The 12,070-nt window shown below is 30.1% G+C and overlaps 1 protein-coding gene across 1 annotated transcript in view; it reads right to left on the bottom strand.

The window, feature by feature from the left end:
- Nucleotides 1-6,809, bottom strand: part of GYRA (DNA GYRASE A) — a 32,722-nt gene extending 25,913 nt beyond the window's left edge. The window contains exons 1-7 of the mRNA XM_020379871.3: nucleotides 6,245-6,809; nucleotides 5,174-5,243; nucleotides 4,953-5,018; nucleotides 1,788-1,889; nucleotides 642-686; nucleotides 443-541; nucleotides 238-324 (exon numbers count right to left, since the gene is read on the bottom strand). Coding sequence (XP_020235460.2) covers nucleotides 238-324; nucleotides 443-541; nucleotides 642-686; nucleotides 1,788-1,889; nucleotides 4,953-5,018; nucleotides 5,174-5,243; nucleotides 6,245-6,666 — 891 coding nt within the window. The 5' untranslated portion in view covers nucleotides 6,667-6,809. The remainder of the gene's footprint in view (nucleotides 1-237; nucleotides 325-442; nucleotides 542-641; nucleotides 687-1,787; nucleotides 1,890-4,952; nucleotides 5,019-5,173; nucleotides 5,244-6,244) is intronic.
- Nucleotides 6,810-12,070: the final 5,261 nt, after the last annotated feature.

Below are 12,070 nucleotides of genomic sequence, written 5' to 3'. Positions count from 1 at the left end.
TTATGTGTATGAACAGTTTAGAATCAGTAGCACATCTGTTCTTTCAATTACCAATCAGCTAAGACGTTTGTGACAATGAGATTTAAAGAGTTTGGAAGAAGAAAAACAATGAAAACCATTGGGACTGAGCTGTGCTCGCTGTGCTGGGGTGCATCTGGTTGCATCTCCTTTCTTAAGAGATTACATTTTTATCAGAGAGAGAGAGAGAGAAAGAAAAACTCAAGATTTGGCACTCACAGTCGCTTCTGGATTATTTATCAACACACACAGCACATCTACGACTTCCCCAAGATTATGCGGAGGGATATTAGTTGCCATGCCAACCTGATTAAGATTAAAAAAATAAAAATAAAAAAAAAGGCAGCTTCATATGAGTAGATGCATAATTTGTCAATAAACAGCAGATCTTGTTTCAAGTATGTGAAAGGAAATCCAATATCACCGCAATGCCAGAAGAACCATTCAACAATAAGGTTGGAAGGCGAGCTGGTAGAAGTGATGGTTCCTTTTGTGAATTATCAAAATTTGGAACAAAATCAACCTGCAATCAGAACATATTGAGATAAAATGCAACTCAGTTATGACGTTAAATTAGTTGAGTAAAAACATAAATCACAGGGCAAAGAACGGCAGTGACCAACCGTATCTTGCTCTAGATCTGCCAATAACACTGCTTCGGTCAGATCCTGCAAATTCAGACCAAGAACAAAATACCATCCTTCAAAATGTCTGCCAATATGTCAAATCAATTCTATAAAAAACAAAGAACACAACTAAATCCAACACTTTGGACAACTACTTTAGACCAAATTAAACTTCATGCTGATGCATTCACACCAAATCTTGTTGATCATCACTGGATCCGTATTGAAAGAGCACTTCAAACATCCACCACAGAAATGTTGCAATGATGATGAATTGTAATTGGGTTTTATTGAACACAAAGTTCTTAAGTCCTTTTCTTTCATAATACCCTCATCAAATAGAAAAATTGAAAAAGGGAAAGGAATAAGACCCTTCAAACAAGAATTCCAATCATTATCATTTATTAAAATTTAACAAAGACAGAGCTTAACATGAGACACCTGATAGCCATACCATGTCCAAGCTAATGCTATACAAAACTACCAAGCAACAATCAGATAAAGCTTAAGAACAGATAAACATTGTTTTTTTCAAGTCTTTTGACAATGTCGGACAAAACCCAATATTCATTTTTACACAACAAAAAACTTCCTACTTCCTGGAAGCTCCTTGTTAGTTTAGACCTATAAGATCCAATTTTAACTTCTTTTGCAGAAAAATATATCCTTGAATGAGTTTCTGAGACCAAACCCTTCTGATTTGAAATCTTCAAGCAAAGTAAGCAAATACCGCTATTTTGAAATCCCATAATATCAACAACTGAGTATTGATTTTTTTCATATACATCAATCATGTATATCAAAATTTGACATAATATTCCAATTTTCTTTCCCTTCTCAGACTTTTGAAAAGAAAACTGAATTAATAACTATAATCTTTCAAGTCTGACACCATAAATGTTAGATAAGTTTAGAATTTTGAAATTAATCAAAATTAACAAATATGGGTAAAAAATTAACTGTGTTCTGGCATGACTAAAAATTACTGTGTAAATTATTAATTTAATAGTATTAAACCGGCATAAATAATTATTGATTAGAGAATACATTGTTACACAACAATTTCTGTTATAAAAGCAAAAAAGATATAATTAGACAAGTAGAGTTTAGATTCAAAGATCAAATCAGTTGTTAGACACATACATCCAGTCTGCACTCTGTGTAACGCATGGCAGCAGGAGGGTCAGCATCAATTGACCCAAAATTTCCATGACCTTGGATCAAAGGGCTGCGTAAGGAAAAATCCTGAAAGAAATTTGAAAGCACAAAAATTATGATGGCGGAAAAAAGAAAGGAAGTGTAAGATTTTAAGACACAAACCACAAAAAGTATCACTTCAAAACAATAATTGGCCATTAGATTCCAAATATACTAGGTAAAATAATATATATCCCATCGAAAGGGACTAACGGGAAACAGCACTATCAGTTAAAGGACCATTATCACTGCCATTTAATAGAATACATACTTAAGTAGGTAGGCTGATCAAGAAAACTATGCAATGCTAACATACCATGAACAAGCCTCCAGAACCATTACCCCCTTATTCAACATGGTCGAGAAAAAATAAAATAACTAGGACACTGTATTCATTAGTATTAAACATTTACATATATAAAAACAAACACTTCATAGACATGTTTTGGTGCATAGATCAAAATATTGTCATCAATAATACATCAGAATCAACAGACATTAAAATCCATAAAATTACAACAAAATCTTCAACTGCCAAATAAATTAACTATGATCTCAAAAAAGCCACAGTCATAATCATACAAGGAAAAATTTGATCAAAGGGTTTAATCCATCCTACACTTCAATGGAATAAAATTGAATTGAATACATAGAACAATCAGCAACTGCGTTCATTCACCAAGCAAAACTTTAGCCCACGATACACAATAAAATTAGTACCAGAGATTTAATGCAAGTAAAACCATCACTTGTGACTTTATCCAGTTGTGTCAAACTTTTATAGTTGATAGCTAAGAAATCTGAAAGTCTTTCTTAAATATTCCTTAATAGTTGGAGTATCCAAAGAAGATTCACTGATATGATTCTGCCCTATAAATGTCAGAATTTGGAAATTGATCAAATTTAAGAGTTTCATAGAAAGGAGGGCAATGATCATATAGCGACATGTAATACTTAAAAGTAATGTGGTTCATTTTGAAAAATAAATAAATAAATAAAAAGTGAGATACACTTCTGAAAAGAAATATTCCATATTGTCTCAAATATAAGCAAAACAAAAAAAATGTTTTTTGATCCCAAATATAAACAAATCCCAACTAATTTCCCTTTATTTAATGATATTATCCTCAAAATATCCCTTCATTTAATTGAGATTGTATATCTAATGAATCTTTTTATTCTTGATATCAAGTTCCAATGAAGGATAGTTTAGGAAAATAGGTTATTTTTCAAATAGAATTAGTGAAATTAAACGATTTTAACTTCCTTAGTTAGCATGAATTAGTTTTTTTTTGTTTTGTCTATATATTCAAGATTGGACGGAGTATATTTTACACCACAATCACAAGCAACAAAAAAGTTCTACTTTGCATTAAAAATTAGAGCATCCCTGTCAATAAACCTAAATCTAACCACACACTGCCAAAAACTTTACTCTCCTTTAATATAGCCAAACCCACCCATTTAACTTACAATTGTATTATGTAAAAAATAAAAAATATAATAATACCAAAAACAAACTCTTCAAGTATAGATAGATAAATTGATAGATAGGTTATACACTTAGCATAATAATAATTAAAGGGAAAAACATGCTAATAAGTACAATGTATTATAGTTATTAAGGGAAGATCAGTGTCTTAGATAATGATAATCAACTAGAATATGATGGGTAAAATAAATTTGAATTTAATAGGTATGCACAATCAATATAAAAATATTACATGTCTTTGTTATGACTTTTAAAGTAGATACTATAAAAGTCCACAAAACAATAAATGGCGATATATGATTAGATGGTAATATAAAAAAAAGGCCTTAAAGTTTCAGTGCATGCATTATTTATTCAATAAATTCAGTACCAGTAGAGATGTCTAAATTTGGTATAATCCACCAAAAAATTTGTTTGATTTTTGGCCCTCAGAAATTTAAAAATCTTTCAAAATGGCCCATATTACCACTTATATGTTGCATGCGTCTAAACATGCATGTCACTACAAAATGATCACTAACATGGAATGTCATTGCATCACCATTGAGTGATAAGAAAGAACATTTTCAAACATTTTATATGGAGTTGTGGACCAAAACCAACAAGAAAAAGTGGAGGACTAAAATCAAATTTAATCATACTCACCAGAACTAAAACACATCTGAACCAAATATGATAGTAATTCTCTGAAGAGACACAGTTATTGCATGCCCGCATCAGCATATGTTGACAAAATATTCTTTTTCTTTTTACCATGTTTGATTGGGATTATTTTATGGGAAGAAACAGATTTTGAGAATAAATTATTTTTATTCAAAAAAAACTGATGTCTGGTAAAATTATCAAACTTATCAAAGTAATGCATACCAAAAACAAAATTATCAAATGGTCTTAACAAGCAAACAATTACTGTCTGTCTAACTTCTTCTACAGAAGAAAGCCTTTTTTTCATAAGCAAAATTATGTAGCTTAAGAATAAAAGCTATCAGATTATATTCTATCTAACTTTTGTTTTTCCATTTTATCTTCAACATTGATTTTGTAAATACAAAACTTTTACAAAAACAAAGGTTTATTTTTCACACACTTTACTTTACAAAAACAAAGCAAAACATTGATTATTATTCACCTACTTTATTTTTCACACACTCATTCAATGCATGCACTCTATTTGGCCATTTCATGCTTCATTTCCATTCTCTTAATACAAAGGTTTCACAATCTCAGATATGCCTAATTATTTTGTTTTATAAGACTTAAGGTTAAGTTGTTTATACATTACAAGTTTAATTTATTGCATTGAACACTATATATCACTTATATGATATATTAGAAGTAATTTTCATTGTCTTTGAATCTTACAACTCAATACAAATTATGATTCACAGTTCAAATATTAGCTGGTGGTTCTCAATTTGATAACCTTGATAGATTATCTTAAAATTGCCTTTTATTTTTTAACAAACAAAAAACTTCATTCATTTAATTTGATTATATTAATAATCAATTATAATATAATTAATTATTGAAATCATCTTTTTTCTTCACAACTACGCCAAACACACAGTAAACTTAGATGAAGCTCAAATAGCATGGAAAGGAAAAGGCACATGTTTTACCTGGGCCATTCGCACTAAGGAATCATATACAGCTGTATCTCCATGAGGGTGGAATTTTCCTAATACCTACAATAACAACATCGTACAGTAACACATCAAACAAAAAAAGTGACAATGGATAATAACTTAATAAGTAGTCCAAACATGCTTCTAGATGAACATATGGGAAGCTTCAACAACAATAAGAATTAAGAATTTAACATCCATGGCTAGATATTAACCTCTCCAACAACTCTCGCACACTTCTTGAATGGTTTTTTGGAAGAGAGACCAAGCTCGTGCATTGCAAATCTGCATACAAAGTTGTAGCTTACTTTACAATCACATCTCAATATGAATTGTCAAATTTCAACAACTCAAATTGTTAAAATACTGAGGTGATTCACACTCTCAATTGTGTCTATTTGGAATCCACCATAATTACTTTTTATTGTAACTTCCTAAACTTCCCTCAACTAAATGATTTTGTAATCAAATGACCCGTAATTAGCATTTCAATTTGCTTATTCACATTTAACTGAGCATAATTTAAAAAATTACATGAATGCAAGGCACCAGTTTGATAGCAAGCTCCAACACAATCAATCCAAAAGCAAAATGAATAAAATAGAAAGATAGTTTAAGAAGGGGTCTTCCCCACGCCAAACTAAAATAACTCCTGGCTTTTTAATCCATTATTGTTAAAACAAAAGAGTTAACATGAAATTCGCACAATTTTGGCAAGAGTGAAAGAAAAAACTAGACATTAAAGAACTGAATAATATAATAAATAATAAAACTTTTAAAATTTGAAATTTGCCCCCATCTTTTAAATTTAAGGAAAAACCGAAGAAGGAAAAACTCAAAATGATAATTGTTCGAAAGTCCCAGTGACTCATAAAATGGAAGCAGTTCAAAAAAAAATTGAAATTTCCCCATTTTCGGAATTAAGAGAAAACTTAAACAACCAAAATCTCAGAAGAAATATTATCAAAATTTCCAGTAATCCTCAATTAATAAGCCACAAAGCTTCAATAAAATAAACACATGCATGTTTGGATAAACTTCTCGGGAACAAAAATAAAATAAAATGTTTCTCTATAAACTAAAATTAACTTATGCATAAGCTAATTTATAGAAGCTCTCTTATACTCCTCCAAAAAAATTACAAATAAGCTTTTACAAAAGCAAGTTTTAGCATATAGATAACCTTATTTCATTTTTCCTTCACATTTTTTCCTCCCAAAAGTGTCTCTATACCCTTATTACTTAAAAAAAAACAAAAAAAAATCGTAACAGAACAGAACACTGACAGAATCCTTCTGTGCACAGGCTTCAAGCCGTCACGAACATCGGGCAACGCGCGACCGAGCAGCACCGACATCGCATACGCCATGTAAGCCTCCGTGGCCTCTTTGTGAAGCTCCTTCGTCACCACCCTCCCCTCACTTCCGTTACCGTTACCGTTACCGTTACCGTTATCCGCAGCGGTGGCCACGCTTCCGTTCCCTTCTCCGTCCCGGCGCTTGGCGGCCTGGACCGCGGAGGCCGGACGGCGCGACGCGCGCAGGGAGAGGAAGCGGAGCTCCGCCGGGCCGCGGCGGAGGCGCGAGGGCTGGAGGAAGGAGGAGGAGGCGGAGGAGAGGCGGAGGACGCGGAGCGCGGAGGAGAGCGCCATGGAGGAAGGGAAGGGGGTGCGGAGAAGGTTGGGGGTTCGGAGCGGAGAGGGTTTCATAGGGCTGCAAATGCAACCATTTGGAAATGAGTGTGAGTGAGTGAGTGAGTGTGAGTGTTGGGGTTTTAGGGATTTTGGATGAGGCCAAAGAGGGAAACCAAGAGCCACTCTAAAACCCTTTCTAGTGTCACACACTGCGCGCCAAGTTGACAAGTTTTGGATGCTAAATAAAAATATGTTTGCTGGTCAACAGCCTTCATCACTCTTAAGTCTTAAGGTTTTTTTTTTTTTTTTTTACAGAATTTTACTGCATTTCATTCAAAATATGACAAGAGATACAACATGTAGACCAGTATAGAACATAAATTATTTCCTACATTGCATGAATATATGTAAAGTATTGTAATATCTATAAGAGAACATTTTACTAATGATGTAAATCTGTTTTTAAGACCCGGATAGAGTAGGGTAAAACATGAAGTCATTGCTCACTGGTTGAAGTAGTTGAATTAGTTGTTTTGAGTCAATTTTTAAAATTGAAACAATATATAAGAGTTTGCAATTTTTAAAAATATTTTAGTTGAAGAAATGTTAATTTAATAATATTTGTGACTAGCCTATTATATTTAATTTTGATTGAAGAGATTTAAGTATTGACTAAAATAAAAAGGAAATTACAAATCTCATTTAATTAAATATATAATTAAAAATAATTTAATAAATTATACTCGTACTCTTCTGTTTAAATATTTAATTAAAAATCTCATTTAATTAAATATCTAATTAAAAAATGTTTTTTTAATGGAGAAGGTGAAAGACATTTTTGGGAAAAAAAGATTTAATGAAAGTTATGTCCAAGTCACATAACACCAATATATTCATAAATTTAATATTATTTGTGAGTTGAAAGACAATGAAATATCTTCTCACTTTTAAGGAGTTTCACTATAAATTCAAAATATATAGAGATATTATGTACAATCTCAAAAATATAAAAATAAAATAATAAAATATATATATATATATGAGTTTAATTTACTCAAACTAATTTGATAAGTATTAAAAAAAATGGTAATCAGGAAATTATTTTGAAGAGATTATAGACTTATAGCTTATTATATTGTGATGCTAAAACCTTATATCTTTCAAAAAAATACATTTTTTTATCAATCTCAAGAAGATTTATTATTAGCATGTCTTTAAAATGCTCAGGATTTGTTTTAGAAAGTTTGACATTGTTAAAAATATAAAGAGTGTAGCAACCTTGCATGATTATTTTCTTTTTTAAATAGATTGACTAAAAGAGGGGTTAAATTGTGACTTTGTCATCTTTATTTGAAGTTTGACATTTTTTAGTTTTTACTCGAGATTAACTTGTTGCTTAGGAAATTCGTATACTTTGAAAGTTCAACTTCATTTTAAAGTTTCTTCAAATCCAGCATTTTGATGTGTGCCTTTATGATGTGCACATTTTTTTTTATGATACTAATTCAATACATCATTGATGTGCACCTTTTTTATGATCCTTTTAATGTGTACTTTCATAATGCATCATTCTAAGGTGCATCATTCTATATGTAATTTTTTATGCTCACCTTTCTAATGTACACATTTAGGATGAGCACATTTTTGTGTATCCCTAATGGTGCCATTTTGATGTATCTTTCTAATACACCCTTCTTTTGGTGTCATTTTGAGTGTTGTCCTTCTAATGTACTTTTATAATGGTGTCTTTCTGAAGCATCTTTCTAGTAATGTCAAATTGTTGCATTATTTGATGTATTAAACCATTTTAATAGTATTCAGTTTTGTGTTGTGCATTTCTATCATGATGTTCACATTGTTCATGTTGTGCTCGTTGCTGATAGTGTATGTTGTGACACATTTAACCTTCATTTGTTTATTATGGATACAAATGGCAAAAAAAAATAAACAAAAGAACATTATTTAAAAGTAATCTTAAAATAGATAGAAGCCATGACATACTCAAAACTAAATTCAAGTTTAAACTTAAGTAAAATAAAACATATATGTCCTACAAAAACATAAGTAAGTAAATACTTGTTACTTCAAATGTGATACCAAAACTTAAAACCAAACTATAAAGCAAGGTCTAAACATGTATTCAAAACAAAAATAATATTTTCAATGTTACATCCTATTAAAAGAAGGCAACCCAAATTTAAAAGTGGTTAATTGAGGCCTAAGTCTCTTCTCCAGAACAATTACTTAAATCATCACCTACAAATGACATTTGGTCTAAATACAAATGACACATATTCAAGAAAGTGAAATACATCTAACTACATGCTCTCAATGTGAAAATAAAGGTTAACAAACATGCATAAATACATTCATAACAATTGATAGAGCATATTTTGTAGATTATATTGGGCATAGTTGACCTATATGTGTATCTAATATTGGCAATTTTGGTGCTTTATACTAGTGGACTCAATTGAGAATAACTATAGTTAATTCTCATATTTTCATTCATTTTGACAAAGCATAATTGGAGTTACAAAAGTCGAATTTGTACAAAGTTGGCAGCTCTAGAAGGATAAGAAAAACATCTTTAATTTTGACCCTTGCGGACTCAAGACAATCTGAACTTTAATAAGCTTGAAATCTCATATGAAGTCATTGTCTCTACTCGTGGGCTTTACTCGATTAATTAGAGTTCATTTTAGTAATATTTTAGCTTGTTAATAAGATAATTAGTGGACTTGTAATTAATTATGATTTGACCCACAAATTTAGAGGTCTATAAATAAGTCATTAATGACTTGAGTTTAACATTTATGCCTCATTTTTTCAAAATTTGGGTTAATTTCATAGAGAAGTTTCTCTAAATTCCCTTGTATCGAAAATTTTCTTAATAGTGGGTCCATATGTGGAAGATAGTCTTCCTAGTAATATGGATGGTTAGGAGGCATGTATTGTTATCTTGAGTTCATGATAGAGTGGTAGTGTAAATACTTAGAGTGTAACTGAACTTTATGGGTCAGCATCGAATATATTCGTGAACTAATGGTTTCCCTTGTAAAAGGGGGTAACTATGGTACTTTGTTTAGGGAAAGAATTGTTGGGAGACAAACAAAGTCAAAAGCCTTTTGGGTGATGTCCAAAAGCAAAATCGTGAGCGTTTATACCTAAAGCGGATAATATCTTACCATTGTGGAGATGTGTATGTGTGGTCACCCTTGACACACAACAAGTGGTATCAGAGATGATAGTTTGACCAAGTGATTAGTGACTGACTTAGACGAGTATTAGTTAATAAAATTAATAGTGGATGAATTCGAGAGTGGGATCCTAAACAATGGAATTGATAGGAGATCCAAGAATAGAACCATCCCTTATACTAAAAGTCTCCCTAGAGGTGTGGAGGACGTGTCACTGATGTGCAATGATAGTGCAAGTAAAGATATCATTGAATACTCGTGGACGAAAAAAAAAGTTTTCGCTTAAGGGGCAGCCTGATCATGTATTAATTATTGATTATCCATCAAAATATATTATGTTCTTTGTTACTTGTGTGCATATTAGGAGTGACAAAAGAATCTATTTATCCATCATTCATCTGATCTACCAATTTCATGTATTTTAATAAAATTAATTAATAGAGCAAATTAAATCTATCTATTTAATTTTATGGAGGGTTAATGGCCAACCTACTATTTTTTTAAAATCTATTGAATTACGATATGAAATATTTAGTGTATTAAAATTTTAAAATATTATTTTGACATTAAAAAAAGTTGTGAATTTTAAAAGACTATATAAGAATGTAATGATTTATAAAGAGAAAATAAACAAAAAAAATCATTTTTCAAAAAAATTACAAACATTAATATTTCATTGATGGATTAGATATTCTTACACCAAAAAATTTTTAATAGATGAATTGAATTTTTAAGTTATTTATCCATTTTCTCACCTTTAACACATTAAGAGTTGGATCTTGCTTAGTGTTAATTTAGGGTTCATTCTATATGGCTCTTAGCATAGCATGAAGGCTCTTACGCTTAGCCAAAATTCTTGATGCTCTTTGTAACTACCGGGTTAAGTATCACCTCTCTTGCACTTAACATCAAATAGCTTTCAAGAATCACATACATACAATTCAACATTTTTCTAGTGTTTTTTAATTACTTCAAGGTCAATTCTTTGTCCTTTGAATGAGTTTTTTCATTAAAAACATTTTTTATCTTAAAATTAGTTTCAAGTTTTTCCAAATTATTACTATAAATCTTAAGTCGAATCTTCGTTGAGTCTCTTTTTAGCTTTGCCTTTTGTTTATATTTATCAGTTAGATTGATTTTCATTAAGATTTAGTTGACTATGTCTTTATCAAAACTTCGTGAGAATGACATGTCTCATATTTGATATTCAAAACAATGAGGGTTAAGTATAATGAAATGTGGTGAACTATAGTTTAAATCTCTACCGGAAGCGATGTTCATATTTAATGTGGGATCATATCCCAAATAGAATTGTTCCATCATATCCTAAATAGATTTGTTTATGAAGAAAAATGTAAGTAGAAAACCAATAATGTAAAAAGAGAAAGTATTATAACTTTTTAATTGAAAATCTAAAAATAGTAAGAATTTCAAAATTAATGTGGAAGAAAATATGCACAAATGTTTTGATGATGCCAAAGTGATTATAAAGCATTGAAGAAGACTCAAGGTTGAGTCAAAGCAAGTTGATGCAAGAAAAAGATCTCAAGTGTTACATAGATAAGTCTTGTCAACTTAGTTAAGAATGTAAAAGAATCTTTTAGAATTGTAAGTATGCTTGGCCTTGAGAATAAGTTTTCAAAAGTCACAAATTAATCTCTTTAAATTTAAGCAAGTTTTAAATCTTTTGAAAGTAAGTAAAAATATTTTCAAAAGACTTAACAAAAGCTTTATAGTGTGTTTGGATGAGGAATTTTACAAATTCAAGGAATTTTAAATTCTTGGTATTTGAATTACTTTGATTTCAATTTCTATCATTCTTAAAATATTTTGTTTGGATGAGTCAATTCAAATTTCTTAAATTTTAAATTGTTAGGTTGAATATGATAATTTGATTCCATGATAATAAAATTGATTTTAAAAATATATTTATATGATGATATTTTTAAATTAAATTTTATAAAAATAAATATTAATTCATTTTTAAATATTTAATAATTTAAAAATTAATATTAGATAATATTTAATAATTTTAAAAATTAATATAAGATAATATTTAATAATTTTAAAAATATTTTTGAATATCCAATAATTAAAAGAATAAAGAGATAAGATAAAATATATAAGTGAAATAAGAAAAACAAATATGAGGAATTTCAAATTCTCCCATTTTTGGGAGAATTTGAAATTCTACTATTTTAAGGAATTTCACAAATGCTTGGATTTCAAATTCTTTGGTAAATTCCTCATCCAAACAAAACATTTCACCTCAAGGAATT

This window comes from Cajanus cajan, chromosome 11, assembly GCF_000230855.2.
Source record: "Cajanus cajan strain Asha chromosome 11, NIPB_CcT2T_4, whole genome shotgun sequence".
In the NCBI taxonomy this organism is placed as follows: Eukaryota; Viridiplantae; Streptophyta; class Magnoliopsida; order Fabales; family Fabaceae; genus Cajanus; species Cajanus cajan.
This window is presented reverse-complemented; position numbering and strand designations above follow the sequence as displayed.